At 36.5% G+C, this 22,825-nt stretch overlaps 1 protein-coding gene across 1 annotated transcript in view; it reads right to left on the reverse strand.

Annotated features, from left to right (window-relative positions):
• Window positions 1-22,825, reverse strand: part of OTOG (otogelin) — a 106,747-nt gene that overhangs the window by 13,572 nt on the left and 70,350 nt on the right. The window contains exons 32-45 of the mRNA XM_032188562.1: window positions 18,168-18,285; window positions 17,195-17,274; window positions 14,925-16,773; window positions 12,929-14,657; window positions 12,163-12,331; window positions 11,016-11,152; window positions 9,433-9,522; window positions 8,849-9,032; window positions 5,741-5,961; window positions 4,670-4,808; window positions 2,922-3,116; window positions 1,842-2,054; window positions 954-1,058; window positions 487-597 (exon numbers count right to left, since the gene is read on the reverse strand). Coding sequence (XP_032044453.1) covers window positions 487-597; window positions 954-1,058; window positions 1,842-2,054; window positions 2,922-3,116; window positions 4,670-4,808; window positions 5,741-5,961; window positions 8,849-9,032; window positions 9,433-9,522; window positions 11,016-11,152; window positions 12,163-12,331; window positions 12,929-14,657; window positions 14,925-16,773; window positions 17,195-17,274; window positions 18,168-18,285 — 5,340 coding nt within the window. The remainder of the gene's footprint in view (window positions 1-486; window positions 598-953; window positions 1,059-1,841; window positions 2,055-2,921; window positions 3,117-4,669; window positions 4,809-5,740; window positions 5,962-8,848; window positions 9,033-9,432; window positions 9,523-11,015; window positions 11,153-12,162; window positions 12,332-12,928; window positions 14,658-14,924; window positions 16,774-17,194; window positions 17,275-18,167; window positions 18,286-22,825) is intronic.

Genomic DNA, 22,825 nt, shown 5'->3' on the forward strand with positions numbered 1-22,825 from the left:
AAACTGATACCAAAAGTGCAATTTCATTACTGAATTAAGTTGTTAAGGGTCAACCCCAAGGAAACTGAATAAATTTGCATAATTCTCTCATGTTATATTTCCCATCAAATAAGATTGGCCACACCTGATACAACACCAGGATATAGGGAGCAAAAGCACATACAATTTCAGTCTTCTTTCAGATAAAACAATCTTACAGCCAGTCCACACACTGTGCACGGACAGGCACTCAAAAGCCCTCAGTTGCTTCACCCATGGACTCCACCATCACATTACCCAAGAACACTACTCAGTTGCACAAAGCCACTCTATGATTTTTGGTGGTTGTTGCCATTTCTTATGTTCTGTAAACCTAAATGCCACTTTCAAGCCTTACTGTGTTTGGAGAGCTGTGGAGAGTACAAAGAACCTTAGCTGAGAAGTTATTAGCAGGCATCACTGCATACACAAAAACACTTAAAGACTCAGAAAGCCAGGATTCCGTACCACATATATAGGATATGCAGCAGGTACTCTCTACCCGAGCAGCAATTAGTGTTTGATCCTCTTGACAGCTTGGCATCTGCTCCATTGGTTCACATTTTGCTGGATCACATTCTGAAAAAAGCACAACAGATTATTTCTTTACGTAAAATACACCATTCCTCTTTAGTTATGCTATATGTGTAAGAAATGACAATGTAGAGCAGAGAAATACTACAAAATCCTTTTATTTTGTATCACAAAGTGATACACACATCCTTGCCTGAACATTAAACAAAAGACTCATTTATGTCTGCACCAACCAAGGCATAGTCCAACCCTGAGCTTTTAGATGAAAGACATTTTTTTTTAAATTGGCATATTAACAATGATGTCTAAGTTAACTTTCTTTTGCTAAAAAGTTGATCTATTGGTTTACTGCCACACCTGATAACACAGTAAACTGTGTTATCTTTTCAAAAGAAACCTACCGCAAACATAGTTGGGACAACAGGATTCTTCACTGTAGTAAGTGACCAGCTTTTCCAAGCCATTACATTCTGGGATTAGGGATTCACAAAGGCTCTGATTACAAACTATTTCATAAAGAGAAAGAAAAAAAAAAGACAACTTCTAAACTACTTTATGCATTAATAAGTTGAGTAGTGTAAAGCAGTATTTGCAGTTTGATACCCCAAATCTCCAAAGAAACACTACAAACTAGCAAAAACAAAACAAAACAAAAAACAAACAAACAAACAAACAAAAAAAGACCAAGATTGGAAGTGTCCAGTATTTGCCACACTCTCTGTGGAGGCAAAATTAAAGGAGAGCTGAATTCTTGTGAAATCTCCACTTTAAAAAAAATATATATATATATTGCGGAAAATTCATTGCAACAATATCAACCCAGCTGGCCAAAACAGGAAAATTTGCAACTCGTTTTGAATATGGACTTTCTAAGCTAAATATGAAATAAGAAAATATAAAATAAAAGCTTTTAACCTTTTTTTTTTTTTTAGTGTCGACTTTGTAAAGTCATCTGGTATCTTTTTCTAATAATTAGTTATATCATTGATTTGTATTTGGATGTTAAAATAGATCATTAGACTGTACAGCTGAGAGGAACACAATACATACCAAATAATCACAGCTTTTTCAGTTCTCAGAACACTTCTTACCTCCTTTTCCCTTTCCCCCAAATCCCTCTAGACATTTAGCCAATGGTACAAAGATTTTACAGTTTTCTGCACAATCTATAAATTCAAATAATTACCATACACTTCAAAAATAGGATGTGTAATAGAAAAATAAAACACAGCGAAAGGTTATTTGCAAATTTCAGTGAGTAATATTCATAATCATTAAAGAATACTTACTACAGATCTTCTGAGGACAACATGTATGATCACCAGGAACAAGCAAGGCCACTTCTGCAAATCGCTGACAGTCTAAATTGTGGATATCTGAACAGTTGTACTCCATTGGAATAATAGTCTCACTGTCAACACATTTTTCCATACAGCAGCCACTCAAAGAAGTTTTCCAGATCTCACCCACAGCATGAGGTGCTCCTGAGCTATCTGTACACGCTAGATCAGAGCAAGAGAAGATAGAAGCCATGCCTTTTTATTTCCAGTTTTCACCACCATTTTCTTCCACAGAGTGCACAGAACTATAAAAGTTCCAGAGTTTTTAAGGCATCACCTATCCATATTACCCCAACAAAAAAAGTCAAAGAGGAAACAGTCTGAGACTGAGTTTGTATGGGAATGCAAGACACTCAATACCCTCCTGAGGATCAGGGTCTCCACTTTGTTTTGAGTCTCCACTGCAAAGCTAGGCACTTAAGATCCCAATATGATTCTTTGTTTTTAAACCTGTGATCTGAAAAGAACTTGCTTTTGTATTTCACACACATCAAAACTATTATTAATTTACAGTGCTTTATGCAATCTGTTTTTAAAATTGCATCTTTCAGATTTGTGTTGTTAGTTTTAAGTATTAGTCCACAATTTGGTGTCCTCAGGCAGAAATGTAATGAAAAGAATTATCAATGCTGGCAGATAGAAGATAGGATGTATATAATCCAAAATGTGTAATTAACTGTTGCTGCATGACTTCTGAATTCCATTTAGTATCATTAGATGTGACTCCTTGGCAAAGGGCAAGGTGAAAAGGAGGCCAAGACTAACATACTTCAAATAATGGAACACATAAGCATAAGTAAAACCTACCATTTTTAAGAGCATCCTCCAGCTGAGAGAAGTTGAGCAAAGTCATATGCCACAAGGACATTTCCTGCTTGCCCACCTGTAAAGTTAATGTTTACTGAATCCCCAGAGGCCTCAACTGAACAACATATGCAAAGCCTATGCAACATCAGACCAGGCCTGGATAATGAAGCACCTGACCACCAGCTTGCAGACAATAAAGAAGAAAATCACATCAAAACATACCACATTTTTCTTCAGGAATACAGAGAGCAGTGTGAGCTCGGTGCAGGATGGTCCCTCCAGCACAGACACAGCCTTCTGTCAACACCGAACAGGTGTCTGAGTCCAGAGAAGCAACCTCATTATTTTGACAACTATCTGGAACCTCACAGGCAGCTATACAAGCCCGGTAGGAGAAGTTTTCAGAGCAGGGGAAGGCTAGAAATGAAATAAATCAGTTATCCAAAGACCTAATTACATGAGGCTGTACTACCTAAGAGATCTACCAATCTAAAACACTGATACACATCTTCTACATGACAAATTCAAACAAAAATAAATTTCACAGACACTTCGCTTCTTTGTGGTAACATTTGTATCAGGCCTTGTTTTGCATTTTGGTAGTAGAGATAAAAAAAAAAAAAAAAAAAAAAACAAGCAAAAGTGTTGACACAAAATAATTCATACTTGAAAAACATTTACAAATACCAGATTTATAATGGTACACAGATTAATAATGCAGTGTTTTGAAACACATCAAGTACTTTGCAGTGGATAAAGAAAACACTGATTACTAAAGAGCAAAATATAGTCTTTTACAAAAAAGATACATGTAAAGGCAAATTCAGCCTTGTTTTATTTGGAACAAAAAAGAATGGCATGAATTCATTACTATATTTAATAGATATTCACATGAATCACTCTCTTGGATGAGGTGTGATATTTTAAAGTCCATGGACACAGTTAAACAACATTCTTTATACTATTAATGCAAATTCATTGGTATGTAATGAGTGCATGCTGGAATGAATCGATTTAACCTTTGCTGTTGAAAACAACATGATGAATCAAAACTGCTTAAATGCGGGTCACATACAAGCTGCATATATATGGCAAAGAGAGAATGACTACGAATGCCAACACTGTGGTTCTGTGAACAGCCAGCAGGATCCTTATCATGTCTAAGTCACACAGCAATACAATCTGGAATGATGGTAAAGAGATGACACCCAGTTCACAAAGGGACTGTCTGCTCAATAATAAAGAAGGTTCCAGTTTAGACAATTAACTTAAAAGCTAATTGGGAAAGAAGGTTGATTCTGCTCAGCTCCATGCTACTAAAAATGGCTATAATGCCCCACAGGAAATACCTAGTGGAGCCCTGTAAATAGAGGAACTCAGGCTTTTAAAAAACAGTCCACAGCATGTTAACGCGTAGTGACCACAAAATCCAGCTATGACTTCATTGTTCTTCCCTCCTAGGTGTGTACCACCAGATACACTGTGATATAAAACCAAGAGAGCATGCATCCCATCATGATGGATGGAGTAGTTAACTATATTTACAGATATATTTTGTAAGGTCTCATTTTAAACATCTATTTGCAATTGAAATTCACACAAACTTGAATATATTTTTTTATATCTGACTATTTTTAAGCTTTAGACTCCATGATTATTGGTTTTACTTGCAGCACATTATGGCATGCCCATGCCCTGCTGATGACAAGTATACATGTAGGTCACATTTGGCCATACATTTTAATATGCTTAACTTTTCCATCTGCGAACTGGCTACAATGAGCCTGATTCCTTTTGCACAGTGCTTTCTATTTTATGATAAAAGCTGATGAATTTATTATCCTAATAATAATTTCCAAGGTACCTGAAGACTCCAGGAGCAGTGATATTTTCAACTTACAATAAGTTATTACTAAGCAGATTTTGTCTCAGCAAGCACTAGAGATGGAGAATACATGGAGAATACTTACGGCAGTAATCAGAGCTCCTCCATTCTATACAAATATTAAATTTGTTGCACATTGCCACATAAGCAGCTAGTGAGACGCATGGATTTTGAATATACTTGGTGTCTTGAACCCATATATCACAGAATAGCTCAGGTGGAACCTAGGAAGGAAAAGATGAAAAATATTGTACCTTCATAGAGACCCTGCTATGTAGCAAAAAGATTGACCTTTTTAAATATCAGCTACAAACAACTAAGGCAAAAGTTCTTGGTTCATAGGAAAAAGGGACCATCTGACTTTATTGGTCTACAGAGTGTCTACTGGTATTTAAGGGAAGGTTTCCTGAACATGTTTAAAAAAAAAAAAAAAGAGAGAGAGAGAGAGAAAGAGAGATGTCCTTATACTCTTCAGTTTCATTTATTTTAAATGCCAAGGCAAAAGCTAACATAATTTTTCTAACAGAAGACATAATTACTAACTGTACTTCATTCTTTCTTCCTATGTGCTTTTGTTTGATTTTGACTCCTCTTCATCAAACCCAATAACATGCAAAAGTTGAAATGGTAAATGAACTAACAGGAGCACAAATAAATGTTTTGTTTCCGCAGTTTTCTACTTATGCTTACTTTAAAGGGTCTGCTCAACCCTCTCCTCACGGTAAGCTGGAATTCCTCCTCTCTACAGCCCTTGAGAATGCAGGCCTTTACATTCTGCACTGTGGTCTGAAATTTGTTAAATTACTGAACACTTAAATATGAAATAAGTCCTAAAATTACTTTATTTTACTTTGCTGTACATCCTATTGATCCAATTGAATTATCTGGGACTGATTTACAAATTAAATGCTATTACCAAAACTAACAGAGATATATTAGGAATTCTGAAATTGTCAGTTGCTTATTGCAACTCTCCTATCAATTTGCTGCACTCTTCAATTATTTTTATCTTGCAACTGAAGACACAAAAAAGTATATATCTCATTCCATAAATGTGGTTACATGTAGTCCCACATTAATGAAACTATCAAGTATACAAAATTCTATCACAACAGCATCTCTCCCAAAATGTAAGCTTCCAAAATATTTAACATACATAAGGGTGACAGCTGCTGAAGGTCTGGTTCAAAATCAGTCTTAAGCACTCTGAGCAGTCCATGACTGAGCAATTAGTTTCCTGGTGCCTGTCTTCTCCAACATACTTTAATGTGTCTGGCACTTGCCAGCTGTCTATAAAAGTCGATGGAGCATCACTTTTGCTTAACACTGTCCTGTTGGGTAGCATCAGGTCATTTTCCAAGCTTCTATCACAAAGACCTATGTATTACCAAAAGAAAAAAGCAGGTTAACACTGGACAGTTCATTGTCAAGTATGTTTGAAGTGGCATATTCAAACAAGTAAATTGCTTTTAAAAAACTTACAGTAAGCAAATAAAAAAATGTACACATTTTTCTAAAAAATGTACACAACATGGCAGTATCACAACCCACAACAGATATGCAAAGTTTTGTAGGATAAAGATATAGGAACTTCACACAAAGTGAATTAAAGACTTTTCTGTGAATTGCACATGCATGAAACAAGAACTATCACATATCAATGTGTTGTTCAGAGCCCAGCAATGATGTGCAAGCTTCACTGCTGAGTTGCACAAGCACTAAAGAAAAAAAAAAAAAAAAAAAAAAAAACACTTTAAAAAAAAAAAAAAAGAAAAAGAAAAAGAGGTTACAAAGCACCTCCATGTATAGCAACAAATGAAAACTGCAAATATTATCTGAAAAGGCAACTCCCATTAAATGTCCAGATGCCTTGATACTGTACTTCAAAAGTGTAACACCTTCTTTTACTTATGCTTCTGGGCAGTGTTGAACACCTTTTGGCTTAAGAGCTAACATAAAAATGCAGCTTTTGGCATTTCCAGGTACATTTATATTACCACTCAGCAGGAAGGAAGCAATCTTTTATTTATTTTCTTCACAGAAGGCAGCATCGCATCTTGTTTCTGTTTAAAGTAAGGTAGCTGGCATTTTCAAAACACTGGGGAACAAAGGAAGCAACATAGAGCACATGGAGAGCAATTTGGTTAACACAGAACATCTGAGTATTACAACAGTCTCTGCTGGAAAGTCCTTTAAGAGCCAGCCAGTACAAAAGCAGAATGACAAAATCAGTCTCCCATTCTTTCTTCCTAATCACAATTTCTGATGTTTTTGTATCAGATTTCTAGAAAGCATTCTTCTGATGTTTCAAGAAACTTTAATAACAATTCTAAAGATATCTGTTCATCAATTACTGGTGAATTTAACCCTTTTCTAGAAAATTGGTGTTTTAGCATTTTTCACTATGAGCTAGCTGCTGACAATCAGTGATATAGCAATAAGCATTCAAGAGTAAAACAGCTTTTGAAGCTGTAAATATTAATTGACTAAAAATGTTTCTGGTTGAATATTCAGAGGTTGTGAGTCTATGCAACACAAACAGGAAGTACTGACTTGAGTTTTGAGAGGTCTGAAGGGACAGCTACCATGTCTGACTTAACTTTTTCCAGTTTTCTTGTACATTGATAAGAAAACACAGCAAAATTAAGGTTTCACGTTCAACTTGGCTGGACCTGGCTGCACCTACAACGACGCGCTTACACTGTTTCACCAGTGTTGTTACAGAGATATCCATAACCCCTTGTGACCTCCCTCATCTCCCATACCAGCTCTTCACCACTTGCCATGTTTGCCTGATCCAGTCACTGTTAAAGGCACTGCTATCTGATGCAGATACTTCCAAGGGATACTCGCTGCTACAAAACTGTAATGGTTCCTTCAGTTCCATGTTTTACCTGAAGCTGAGAAACTAGGATCTACTGGTACTGCAGATCAGCCTAAAGACATTCTGAGAAAGCTCGAAGACAAACAAATGTTTGCATTTGCAAAAAAGTGCAGAAAGCATGAGAGCTCATTGTAGACTAATTTACCCTGAAAAGGTGCATGGTAACCTTAAAGCAGGTTCTGGTGAGTCACAACAGACAGCACCATGCAGGCAGGTTTATACAGAGAATCCCAATCGGAGATGAATGCCAGAAACACATGACACATTCTCCAGAGAAGCTGTACATAGAACACCAGCTATGGGGACATGTCATCTTGCTAATGGACCATGTAAGCCAGGAATGTAACATTCCTAATTCTCCCCATCACAATAACCAAACGGGTAAAGGCAAAAGAGAATTTCAAGTATGACTTGAATCAGGCCTACTAAAAAATATAATCTTTACATTCTTATTTCTGTTTGATCTAATTACAATTAGCTATACAGAGAAAGAATGATATTAAAAAACAAAGGTCAGAGCAAATTACAGATAAAAACCCAATTTCAAAATGACAGTAAATTCAAACTCTCTTCCTTTGCAAGAAGCATTACTGTCCACAGGACTTGGAACTTGACTGTGCTATCACTGGTATTTGATACTGAGCTACAGGCATTTGCACTTTCTGAAACTGGCAAGATTTCCACTGTAATTATGAACTCTGTAACCCTGGTTTCCAGCTCCAAATTACAGCAGATAAATTTACAGATTCAGGTGTCACAGTAAGGATATAGAACAAAACAAAAACATGCTTGCAAAAACTATAGCACTAGCAGCTTATTCAAGGTCATGGTTTTTACAGAAAAGTAACTACATGAAAAGATTGAGCAGACGTAACAGAGTGCAGTATTGTGGTTATTTAACCCATTAGTATTAAAAAATTTCCCCTGAACTATTTCCTCTAACAGATAAACTAAGATAGATTCTCTCGAGTTAACAGTTCCTGTGAATTCTGACCTTTAGAAACTGAAAATAGCACAGATCACGTCCTATCAGATGGACAGCAAATACTAAATCTGTAAATGACCTTATTTGACATTACAAATTTATGTCTGACTTACTTATTTAGGTTTGGTTACAGCAATTGTGCTTGTGATTCCAACAGGCTACATTCAGAAGCAAAACTGTCAGTAAAAAGTGAATACATTGATAGGTATCAAATTGTATTTCAACAACCAACCAAATTATTAATCATTTCATGTTAATAGGTGTGTGTTTGTTTAATTTGCAGTGGTCTGCAATAACTCTTTTAAGCAAGATTCTACAAAAGATGTAATTAGGAAAATGTGGTTCCTTATCAAAGCATCTGAATATCTTTATTTCTAGCAGTACTCTATACTTACCACATAGTCCCAAAGCTTTTGGTTCTCTGGTAGTATTGAACTCTATGATCATCACACCTGTGTTGTGAAACCACTGAATTCTGATTTTTGTTGGGGTCTCAACTGCATACTTGAAGCCTGAATCCTCTACCTTGTATCCGTATTTTCTAACAGTAGGCCAAGCAAATCTTGAATTTACTGTTATCTAAAATGAACACAGAGAAGAGTTGAAATGTCAGGTACCAAATGCTGTAGGTGGAAGAACTAAAGTCATATTTTCAACAGTTTATGAATCTATCTCCTAATTTAAAAAGAAGCTAGGCTCATCTTCACAAAGATATCTAGGCACTAAAGATAACAACAATCACTTTAACTGCCTTACTCTGTGACTTATCTCACTAACTGTCCTTTCACCACAGTTTGACTCTTTGAATTTACAAGTTTACTAAATTCCCAAGTCCTAACAATAAAATACACTACCTGCTGTGTCTTATGCTAAACTTCCATATCCACATGATAAGATAGCTGATGAATAGATAGCAGATGTTAGCAGAAATAAGATGCTATTTGGAAGGCAGAGAAAATTAAAACCTCAAAGTACTTACTTTTCTACTTAAACGATTGATAATAATTTGGTTTGATACATAGGTTAAGTTCAACATTGCAAGGCACAGGGAAGTTGAATTTGAATTGTTCTGTGGAGAAAGCAAAAATATATAAACCAGAGTGATAATGTAGAAAAGCTTTATACATTAGCTGTTTATTATTTTTAGATACCAGGACATTAAGGATTGTTTGTGTATATTTTTAAGACAGGAAAGCTGCAACTGTTTGTACTTTCAAGTTTGTACTACAAGGTTCATCTGGATAAGTTCATTTTGTAAAATACACACACAAAATATTATTGTACTAAGTAACTGTGTTGTATCACCCATTCTCTAAATTATAACAGATATAAAGGTTTTCAGAAAAAAAAAAGAAAAAAAAAAAAGAAAAAAAAAAGTACAGCGGAATAGCTCTTTGGACATTGAAAAATAGGAGCTACATATCTGAAGGTAAGCAAAAAGAGGACTGGGAATGATGAATTTATATGATCAATGAATGGTACAGAAGAAATGGATCAGAAATACATGCACACAAAAAAGAAATAGCATTTAATATAACAAAGCAAAAATATGAAAAGTCAGAAACAGATCTGCTTTGTTATACCAATCATATTGAACTTCTAGAACTAACTTCGATAAGGTACTACACTATTCATGACCAAACCTTGTGTGAATATTTATATGGATGTCAACATTACCTAGCTTTCACAGAAGAGGCTGGAGTTAAAAGAATTTTGTAAAGGCAATTATTCCACACTCATGAGCACTTAACTCTTCATGACATAAAGCCAATCTCTACACCACCCACTAGACACGATATTCTGTAATTGCTCCTTGTTGGGTTTTTCTCTTCTCTCTCTGAAATGGCAAATACTTACCCCCGTCCAAGACCTAGAAATGTACTAGGTGGTCTATTTTTTTCTGACAATACTACATTCTTTAAGGGATCTCAAGATCGGTGTTTCTGGTGCAAATTTCTCCACATGAAAATATTTGAAAAATGATACAATGAAATACATTGCTAGGTTGTGCTAGCCAGCATTCCTTGAAAAAAAATTAGGGTTGAATGAAACTTAATAAGGAATTCAAGTGTGTTAATCCTCACTCCGCAAGGCAGTGCCTGATGAACTGCCAAGTGAGCTAATGCAGCTTCAGAAAGTTCTTTCAAATTCTACATATCTTCTCTTTCGCACAGTAAAGTCAAGTGAAGCTAGATACACAAAAAATAGCCCTCTACAATGGTACTTTTTACATGCTGGCAGGAGCGACTAATAAATGCATATCCATTTAATCTCACAACATTGCCTGTTTTACACATAAAATAAGATAATACGGATCTACCTCTCACCTTCCAGCTGTTTCAGAATAAAATATGCCCATACAATTCTTGCAAAGTATTGTAAAGTGCAAGTACAATTCATAGATATTGCATAGGATTGAATAATTAAACACTATTACATACAAATATTATAACCTTTTATTCAGAGAGATGTGCATTAGAGGAATTTATGTGTAACTCATTCCCAAGATACATCTTATTACCAGTACTGAACATCCTTCGTTAGCTGATAAACATTAGTTACCATTCTACAGTCAAGGACATGGATGCTTATAGTTTCATCTTGAGTTTGACTAACAATGTAGGATGCTTCTTTGAATAAAGCCAGATGATTTCCATCATAGGTTACAATGCTCAGATCAGAGAAAATTGTGCAACGACCTAAGAAAAATAAAAATAAAATGAATGTATTTTCTAACTTAATAATATATTTTCTAACGTATGCTACTTTCTGTAAATACTACAAAATAGAAAGATAAAATATTGAGTTATATAAGATTAAATTCTTTGCTGTACAGTTTAACATATACAGCACATTTTCAGGTATATGTCATCACCTTTGCTTGCATCTCTGTAAAGGGACAACAGAGTCAAATCCTTCATATTCTAGTGGGACAATTTGCAGTCCTCTGCAATCAGTTACTTTCTTACAGTTCTTGCCAGCACAGTTTTATAATTTTTACAAGCCCTAAACTAGAAAAAACATGGATGGCAGTGGATCATGCCAGATCCTTAATTCCCCTTTAGTCTTGTTTCTAAGGAGGGAGTTCTTGTTGCATGTTCCTTTCTTTCCAGGCTTACTGCTAAAGCTTTTATGTTTCAAATGGTTTGGAGTTCTTCTCTTAGATATTTCGTATTCTAGATTGTAAGTGGAAATTTGCATTGCTTATCTCTGCATCCTTTCTTTGCCACTATGGATTAAATTTAATTTTCTTTAAGGTTTGGATGCATCCTGCCTAATTCTATGTAATTGAAGGGAGTGACTACAGTACAGCTATGCTTCTAGAGTCCCCGGGCTGTTAACAGTGATTGGTAATGTACTCTAGGAGTGTTCTCATCCTGAAGTATATATACTATCAACCATAAAATCCACTGGCTATACTGACTATGTCTCCTCTGATTAGACAGAACACAGGTCTAAGTCAGGCAAGTCCATTGCAGATATCTAAAGCTGGATAAGATATTCATCTTACATTAAAGGATTATTTTGATTTCATTTAATCAGGTGTAGAACTACATTTACAAATCACATTAGACAACAAATAAACTGCACAATATGGAACATCTTTTTCTACACCATGGTTATAGAAGTGTTAGTTCTTAGCCTTCTTGCAAATGCATTAAATTGTTAACTAAGATCACTTTAAAAGTACTGCAAAATTAAAACTTACATGCACATTCCCACTTTGGACAGCATTTGTCCCCATTCATTTGAGTAGCAAATCCTAAAACTCCACAGCTGGGTTGAGTTGCATTGTATGGGCAGTTCTGCGACTTATTGACTTGGATCAGTTGTCCATCCAAGCAAATGTATTTTATGCACTCATTCTCTGTGATTGGCTAAGGCACATTTAAAAGACATTGGTTACCATTCTTATCAAGCTAACATTACAATGTTGCAGAGTATTTGCTCAAAAGGGGGCTCACATTCTTCATGTACAGAATACTTATGGTGGAAGATTTAAGTGAAACGCATCTTTGAAAATCTGACCATTCTGAGGACAGTTTAAAATTCAGTCCTGTTGTAAATTGCAGAACAGATATATATATATTTTTAACTTTAAAATAAAATGAGTTGAGAATAAAAAGTATGGAAGAACAGAAGTAGGAAGATCTGTGGGAAGGAAGGCTAAATGACAGAAAAATATTATTGAAGAACATAAAGAACCATATTTTGCCAAAAATATTCTTGTAATAATCATACTCAGAAAACTGTTGCCCAAAAAGCAGTGCATTATAGCACTTACGAAAATCATGCACAATTGAAGTCACCCAGACTTAAAGATATAACTGTAAAAATAATAGCTTGCCCTGTTTAATGCTGATATTTCATATCCTAAAGATCAATACATCTCACAAATAATGATTTTATCAGTGTGTAAAAGTAAGCCAGATATATTCAAAACCAAACAGATAAACATGTATAATATTACTCACTGTACAAGTCCGGAGAGTTGTTGTTTCTCTAGGCAGAATAGAAGTTGATGTTGTGACTCCTAACATGGCTTCAGCTGTTGACAATCCATCAGAAAATGTTGTAGTCAAACCATAAAGTGGTTTGGTAGATAAATAGGCAAATGAGGAAACTGATGGAGCTGTTGTGACATTTGAATGGTCAGGTATCATTAATAGTGAACTCACAGAAGGTGTTTGTATCTCAGATGTTATTCCAAGTTTTGAAGTTTGTGTAGTACTGGCCAATGATGCAGGTACAGAAGAAGGTTTTGGTTCAGAGGACGAATGTATGGTGAACAGTCTTGACACACTTACATTAGAAGGAGCTGCAGTTATGTTTGTGAAATATGGAGAATAAAATGTGTGAGGTACTTCTGAGGTAATGGTAACACCTTGAGTATGGACAGGTTGCATTTCTGTCATTAATTCCAGCTCTTCAGATTTTTCTGTAGCAGGGGACATAGGCTCTTTTGCTTTTGAAGTAACAGAAAAATAGGATGGCTTCACAGAGGTTGTGATGGATTCTGTTACAGCTTTTGCTTTGTCTGAGGTTGCTGATATAATAGTGATGTTTTGCTCTGTACTGCTCATCACTGAAGAGGCTGAAGCTGCAGCTGATGTATGGACTGCAGCTGAAAACTCTGTACTTGCTAGAGAAGTGGAACTGTAGGCAGTGGTTGAACGTGTGACTTGCTTTGGCAACACTGCAGTTTTCTCTGTAGCACTTTTACCCATTGATGTGGATGCTGTTGAAATCACAGGGGTGAAAAAGGCACCTACGGATGACTCACTGCCCATCACGATGGGAATTTCTGTTGTTTCTGGTAACAAAAGTGAAGAGGTCAGCTTAAATTCTGGTGAAATTGTTGTTTCAGGAGTTTGACTTGAAAGAAGTGATTCAGTAACTGAGGACTGCCACGTGAATTTTACACCAGTATCTGCCTTCTGTGTAGAAAATGAAGGAAATACATCTTTTTTAATGGTTGAAGAGGAAGTTGCAAGCACTTCTGGTGAAGAAGGGAGAATTCTGGTACCAAAAGTCAAGTCAGCTGTTTTTCTATCAGGGCCTGTAGACTGTAAAACAGAAGTTTTTGGCATATACAGCTGTGTAACTGAATCAGTTAAATGTAACTCTTTTTCAGTTTGTAAAATAACTTGTGTAGGACCTAATGAGGTAGATAACACACTTGAATGAATGCCTTTAGGTAGGAAGGTAGTTAAGGGGGGTGAGGAAATCGATTCTACCATAGCTTCAGTTGTGCTTAATAGAATTTGTGGCTGATCAGTGGATTTTGCTAGAGTTTCTGCAGGATGATGGTAAATTGGAGTACTGCTTAGGCCTGTCAAGGAAGGCTTAGAAGTCTGATGAGCAAGTTTTGTATCTGTTTCAGTCAAAAAATGCAGTATAGTCACAGCCTTAGTAGTCTGTGCTGGAAGTTTATCTCCTGAAGAGGTTTGTTGAGGGAAGGAGCCCACTGAAGATGGAGTAAAGGATTTCTGAGCTGTAGAAGCGGTAGATTTTACTGTATCTGTTATACTTTTGACTGTAGACTTCAATGCTGTAGAAACTACTTTAGTTTCTACAGGGTATTTTGGTGGGGTTGTTACTTCCAGCATTACTTGTGTTAAAGAAGGTGAAGAAACTGATTTATCTGCTAGATACTGAGAGGTGGAGAAAGTGTGAGACTTTGTTGATGGAAGTACGGCAGAAGTGGATAGAGTTGATTTTTCTTTGTCTGTCATTGCTTTGGTTGTTATATGCTGAATGCTGAATTCAGAGGACGGAGAGAATATAGCATAAGTAGTATTTAAAATGGCTCTGCCTGGCAATTTGTCATATGGTACTGTTGTTATTGGACTTGAATGCTCTGCTATAGTGGATAAAGTAGAGAAAGTCAGGAGTGAGGAGATCTTTTCTGTTCCTAACTTAGATTTTGTTATAGTCGTTCTTGGATATGAAGAGATGGGTTCATGGGATGTTGTACGTATTGGACTGAGAGCTGTCAGTGATGCTTCTTTTCCGTATGTGGGTAGTGAAGGAAGAGAAAGATTTAAAGAGATTAGAGAGCTTGGTGGTGAAGAAGGGAAAGTGGATGGTTTTCTAGGGGAGATGCTAGAAATTCTTTCCACTTCTGATTCTTCAGGCTGTGTGGTTAACAATGTGGTTTCAGTTGCTCTAAGGGGAGTACGTGGAGATCCAGTGAAGGACGTTGTTTCATCTGACTCTCTTTTTGTAGCTATGAAAGGAACTGTAGTGGTTTCTTTTGATGAGATAAAGGTTTTCTTTGCTGATGTGGTAACATTACCTGAATATGCTGAAGTGCTTGTCTTCACTGTACTTAAAGCCAAAGGTGATGTGTATTCAGTAAATGTTTTTCCAGAAAACAAAGTTGATTTTGCTACTAATTCAAAAGGCGATGTTATTTTGGATGTTACCTCAATAGACAATGGTGTCACTCTGGTAGTCTCAGGTAAAGCAGGATATTTAGTGTACAGTGTAGTCAAGAGCTCTGTTATGTTTAGAACTACGTGTGAGGGATACCCTGTTGTTGACACAGTTTTAAATGTTTTTTTTAATTCACCTAAAGCTGGAGAAGCAGGAGTAGGAACAGACACTGAAGGTCTTTTTGGAGAAAGAGTGGTGGATTTTTCAGTTTTAGAACTAGGACGCAGTGAATATGGAGGCAAATAGGAACTAGATATATGCTCCACACGAGATGCTGTTTTGAGAGTTTCCTTTCCATGAGTTGTAAATGGTAAAACAGTTGTTTCTAATGATTTCTCTGGAGTTCGCAGAGTTGTTTTCTTTGGACCTAAGGTTGTAGTGAAAGGTACCCCCGCAGTATCTGTCAGGTGATGAACCATTTCAATAGGAGGTTTTGTAATTGTCTCTCCTAATGAAACAGGCAGTGTGGATGTTGGCAAAAATACAGTCTTTCCACTTTGTTCTGTTGAAGCATTTGCTGTTTTGGTTGTTTCTGAAGATGCTGGTTTTAGCAAAGACAGAGTAGTGATCACAGGAGAAAATGATGTTACTGTAACTTTACCTACTGTGGTAGAAGACTGTCCTATGCTTACTTCTGTCCTTTCTGAAGTTCCTGTTAGGTTCACTGATGATATATAGGAAGGCAAAACCAGAAGAGGTAATGTGGAATATCGGGGCTGATGTGCAGTAGTTTTTTCTGTTCTTGATTCAAATGAAGGGGATGTAAATGTTGTCAGCCCTTCTGTTTTTACTTGTGCTTCTTTTGTGGGAAGTGTCTTCATGGCTATTTCTGATATTTCCATTATTTTAGTTTTGACTGGCAATTCTGTTGTTCTAAGTGTGGTTGGTGTCCCAGTAAAAGTAGAAATTGGTTTGCCTTCTGATCCTGTGCTTTTAGTCACTGCACGTGTAGCAGTTACTGTGTAAGGTTCTGTAGCCCTCAGTAGCTTAGTGGAACCACTGCTGATCAGTTGTGTCTTTGTGGAGGTTTCTGAAGTGGCAACAAGAGAAGACAAGCTTACATTAGATTTTGCTGTCACAGACATTCCTGTAGTTCTCCCAAATGATGTCATTTCTGCTGACTGTGAAGAAATATATGATGATAAAGTTATGTCTGGAAGCGTTGTATTAGTTGTTACAGCTGAAAATTTAGTTTTCCCTGTAGTTGCAGTGAATTTCAATTTTGAAGCAAGTGTTGTTTCTGTGTCCTTTGCTTCAGGTACAGGAAATGAAGTTACTATTTCACTGATCACTGCCGAAGTTGTACTTGATGTTACGTGTGAAACTGCTGGTGTTTGAAAGATGGTTGGTAAAGGTGGACTATCATCTGCAGGTTCAATGCCTGAAATAAGACACAAATAAATGACAGTCTGGTATTTATAAATAAATTACAGACAAAGCTAGCGGAGCTAGAAGGAGTTTACATTAATTCATTTAGCTCTGATTTTTTCACATGCTTTTATACTTCTAAACTTCATAAAATTCAAAAATAAGTTAATTCAATCATTTTCTCCACATCTAATATTACTGAAATATTTTATGAAGAAAGAACATTTTTCTTATTTTAGAAGTACTCCAGTTTTTGAGGAGTGAAACTCTTTCTAAACTAAACTAGATGTTCAGTGAAAACTCAAATATTGTATAACTAAGATCATAATTACACAAATTTAAACACCCTTATTTGAAAAATTGACAAAAACATAACCTCGGACATTAATAAGCTAAATATCATACATAATATATATATTTTTTTTCAAACATACAGTCTTCAAAATACACGCATCTTTGAGTGATTTCATCCAGCAACATATTGAGAGGACACACAGGGATGCATCCTTCCACTCTAGAAAAAAAACAATCATTATTAACTAGTTGAAGAGTATCGTCAACTATCAAGCATTTAATTTTATGCAAACACTATTAATTTATAAAGTAGTTTTGAGTAGAGAGCCTTGTTCTATCTAAATCTCATCATCTCAGCGTACTCCTTCAAAACATCATTGCTTACATTCCATGGCTTACATTCTCACATAGACCTAAGCTAAAGCATGAACTCAGTGATATTCAGCCTGAATGTTCACAGGTTCAATGGTAACTGTTGTCACCTAAGAAATGCCACAGCTTTTTTGCACACCAAAATCTACATGACACTTTTGCAAAACTTAGTACAAATTAGTAAAACAGAAAAGAAAAATGCCAGGACAGACACAGTTGTTGAAATGCCATAATTGAGTGTGCTGAGGCACTGGAACAGGTTGCCCAGAGAAGCTGTGAAACACAACCGGCCCAGGAGGTTTTCAAGGCTAGGTTGGGTGGGGCTTTGGGCAACCTGATCTAGTGCAAGGCATCCCTGCCCATAGCAAGGGGGTTGGAACTAGATGATCTTTAAGGCTCCTTCCAACCAAACCATTCTATGACTCTATGATAATGAAAACACAACTATCTGAAACAACATTAACAGCATTTCTTTTTACTAATACACTGTAATACCTTCCAGCATGAAAGCTACAAATGTACTTGTAATTCCAAACTCTGGCAGTACTCATCTAACTGCTGTCTAGAGACATCATTTTCATGCAGCTGCCACAGCAATTTTTATTTCACTTCTTTTCTTCTTCATTCATCTCCTTCCACATGAATACAGATCTGCTGTACTAAGCCTACATCTGGTCACTCATATGCTTATTATGCTGTGTATTACACAAATTACATAATTTTCCATTTGCAAAAACTTACTTTGGTACTGCCTGACAGTTTTGTCCCAAAGGATCCCTGCATGTTTTGAAACAAGGACTTGCACAGGCATCATAATGCCATTCACATGCAGAACGTGATATAAGTTTGTATTTGGCATCTGAAAAACAACTAAGATCTGTTAATTTCATATATATTTCTACAAACACACACATATATATATCACTAAGAAGCACAGCTAGTTCACTGCAGCTCTAAAACTTCTACTGTTTCTACCTGTATTCCCTACAAATAAAATTGTTAATATTTTTTGACTGTTTAGGTCTTTGTGAAACATAGAGAAACAGTATATTGCAGAGTACTGGCTCTGCAACCTGTATTGCTCTTTGCAGTATAAAACATGCCATGTTTACTGCATTTACAATCACTTGAAAATAAAGCCACGTAAGTCAGAACTGTTGTTTTAAAAAGCTTTTGAAATGCATAACAACAATGAATCTTGTGGTTATTCAACTAAAATGCAAAAACAGGATAAAGATTCAGTACAATTCTTGCTGTTACGATCAGAAGAAAAAACACCAGTTGGAAACACTGATATAATTTATTACACAGTGTATCATAACTGTGGTTTGCCTGGTGTTAAAATTAGCCGAGATAGGTGTACTAACTTTTATGATACAATTGCATTTTAAAAGCTAAAATGAACACAAATAACCAAAGCAAATAATCTGGTATTAGGCTAATTTAGTCTCTATACAACAATGCATCTTAACAGTTGATCTTCTCAGAAACACTTTAAGATAGGCATTCCAAGAGAATAACTGAAACCTAAACCATTTTGAACCTGAAATTCTAACTGGTGGTCAAAGCAACTGAGAAATGATCATATTTTGTCTTGGAAATTTTAACTGAAAATATATATTTCAGCAAACAAAATGCTATCAAAAAATAAAACACACAATGGCAAACTGAAACCCAGCAAAACCAACCAACAAACCCACCCACCCACCCGCCCAGCCAACTTGCCTTCAGAAAATCTATGTAGATAATGTTTATTGAAATGCTTCAAATCTGGATAATTGAAACCCAAAGTACAAATACAGGTAAAGGAAGAGTTAAAATTCAGAGTGAAAATAAACATAAGTAAGGATCAGTTATACAGTACTTATTAAATTATGCAATGACTTTACAGAATGAATGTAAAGATGACAAATCAATGGACTCAGTCATAGACTGAATATAAAGCCTCAGAGAAACAAAGTTTCGGCAATCATACGGGTGGTATACATGGGGGCATACACTTGCATGTTCAAATGCATTACATGCTTTCCTTTTCACTATATCTCTGTCCCATCTGCATGCAGAATGGTTTCCCATATCAATGCTGGATGTACTCCAGTGGCTCTTCCAAGTCCGTGTGACTTATGCAATCCATCTGGATTTTGGTACCTGAACTACAACAGCCCACCTCAGCTCCTTCCTGTAGCAGCCAGGGTAGGGCATTGGCACTTTCCTTACATCTATACCTAAAGAAAAACACCACCATGACATATTTGTCCCCTCTAGACTGCTAAAAGTGGTCTGAAACCTATGTGGTTCAGAGCCTGTGAACAATAGCTGCACTTGAACAATACTTATATTAATGACCAGAAAGAGAATGCTTACTGCTTAGAAGGACTTTCCATTTTGGGTCTTTGTAAATCTTTTTGCTTTTAAGTTTTGCTGATCTTTACTGATACACAGAGACTAGTTCTTTTACACCTTCCTCGCGACACTCATCTTTCCTGGAAAATCCTAAGAAAACATTTTTCCTGCAATTTAGCAGCATCTGCACTTATGGTTAGTTACTCCTCTGCAATTATCAACCATAAATGTCTTCCTTTTTAGTACAAATAATTATCTTAAATCAAAGGTATAAATCAAACTCAGACACCCACACCCTTATTAGAGTAAGAGTGTGTATGTTGCCATCTAGTGTTTTAACACTTTTAACATTTTGTCCTACACAGGGACATGGGTGCTGCTTTCAAAAACATGACTCTTAATGACAATAACAAATGTATTTACAAAGTTACTATCCTATACAGAAATAAGAACACTTCCTGAATTAATCTGTGAACCTTCTTGTGAAACTGACTCAAATTATGTAAATCTAATGGAGGAAAGGAATTATTTCCATACATTTTGGAATGTCTGAATGACTGATGCATCAGGTTTTGCATTCACTGACAGGTCAGAGTAAAAAGATTTAAGGACAAATGTATATATGACAAAAAGAACACATCTGAGACCTACTGGAACAAGCATTCACTACCCATAGTAACAACCAGCTACCACACTATATTCTAGCACAGTCTAGGAAATCTCATTCATCAGACTACCTTAGACTAGGTATGGAGACAGATCCATAACTTTTAACTCAACAGTAATCATAACAGAAGTTTCAAACACAATAAAGGTACAAGCTTGGTAGAACACATCTGACAACCTGATGATGAATGCCAGTTTCTCAATTTAGCAGAACAATGATCTTGAATTAACACTTGCAACTGCTGAGCTTAACATCTTTTCTCTCATTCTTTATATGAACTTCATCTTTTATGAAGCGATTGCCCCATTTCCCTCAAGCATTCCTAGAGATTACATTCAAAGAGTTTGCAGGCATTGCATGCCTTGATAGGAAATAGTGTGGAGCTTGTACATAAAGGCATACAGCATTTGCTGAGTGCAACATGAACATCGATTTCCATAAGGAACTAACAAAATCATGCTTTTCTGCAAAATTTCTCCCTGATTCTGCAGAACAAAGAACAGACAATAGATGAATCCATGAACCTTGTCATAAAAATGATTTTCAAAGGAGAGCTGTAGAACCAATGGGTGCTTAATTTTCTAGTCAATGGATGTGAAGGTACTCAACATGCCATACAAAGCTCTATTCATTTTTTGTAGTGTGTAAATTGTATAAAAGAACAGACCGTATCACCACAGCAAGAGCTGAATATATTCCATGAATTGGTTTCCAGAATCTCCAAAGTTTTCAGTATATCTCAAGTAAACCCATCAGATAAAGTGAAATACATGCTTTATGAATTATGGGAAAATGCCTCTACATCATTGGACAATTTTCAGCTTATATTGATTTATTTTTATTCTTCGTATTTTAACTTTTCATTATTGACAACATCACTTCTGGAATGCCTATGCAGCTCAAGGACCTACCTGACTGTGATAGCCACCATGAAAAACACACAGCAAGATGCAGTTCCTGCTTACAAAGTTTATGCTAAATAGAGATAAGGCAGAAAATGAATGTGAGATGAAACAGGCAGTCTTGTTCTAAACTACAATGAATTCAAGACTAAGCCAAGAGAATAATAAAGTATCCTTAAATCAAGGTAACGTAATAGATATTTTTGCCTCTTTTCACTACCTTTATATATAAACTATGAACCTAATACTCAGAGTCACTGGGGTAAAAGGAAAAGTAGCAACAATGGGCTCTAAAGCCATTTAAAGTACCTCTTCCAAAACTGAGGGTAATACTCCTTTCACTCTCTGTATTGATTTTAGATATTAAATTTTATGCCGGAACTCGAGCACTGCTCTTCCCATCACAGAAAATACCATTGCTCAGAAACTGGATTTCACCAGCACAGGGCATGAATGCTTTATACTATTCAGGAGGCTAATCAGCCACCTCCACTACATGCTTCCCATTTTTTTAATAGTTAAATTCCCCCAACCAGCAAGCAGTAACATGAGCTTACTGTACTCTGTGCAACAGTACTGTTCACTCACAACAAAAGAATGATACACAGTTTACAGACAATGAGTCAAGATTCTTGTATCAGACGTGTCTTCCTCAAAAGGATTTGCTATGGCATTTGAAGATAACCATGTATCTCCTGGTGAAGTCTCTCAGCATTTGTCTTCTATTTGGTGACAGAGCAAATCCTTAACAAAATGATGAAGTACGCCCTGGATGGCAGTCGTTCCTGTCAACATGCCAGCTGAGCCCACATTTATAGAATCACAGAAACACAGCATGATTTGGGTTGGAAGGGACATTAAAGCTCACACGGTTCCAACCCCCCTTACATGGGCAGGGTCACTTCCCACAAGACCAGGTTGCTCAAAGCCCCATCCAACCTGGCCTTGAACACCTCCAGGATGGGGCATCCGCAGCTTCTCTGAGCAACCTGTTCACCTCAACACCCTCAGAATAAAAAATTCCTTCCAAATACCTAAGCTAAACCTACCCTCTTTTAGTTTAAAACCATTCTTCTTGTCCTCTTATTCCCTGACAAAGAGTGCCTCCCCAGCTTCCCTGTAGGCCCCATATAATGTCTCACCAGAGCCTTTTCTTCTCCAGGCTGAACAATACCAACTCCCTCAGCCTGTCTTTATAGAAGAGATGCTCCAGCGATCTGATCATCATTGTGGCCTTCCTCTTGATGTGTTCTGTTATTTCCACATCCTTCTTGTGCTGGGGGCCCCAGAACTGAAGGCAGGGCTCCGAGTGGGGTCTCACAACAGCAGAGCCGAGGGGGAGAATCCCCTCTCTTGTTCTGCTGGCCATACTTTTGGCTCATGTCATCATCATTTTTTTTCATCATTAATTTATTCTCATCGTTTGTTACTCTCTCATTTATTATTCTAATAATTTATTTAATGGCTTTAAACTAAAAAAGGGTGGA

Source organism: Aythya fuligula, chromosome 5, assembly GCF_009819795.1.
Source record: "Aythya fuligula isolate bAytFul2 chromosome 5, bAytFul2.pri, whole genome shotgun sequence".
Taxonomy (NCBI): Eukaryota; Metazoa; Chordata; class Aves; order Anseriformes; family Anatidae; genus Aythya; species Aythya fuligula.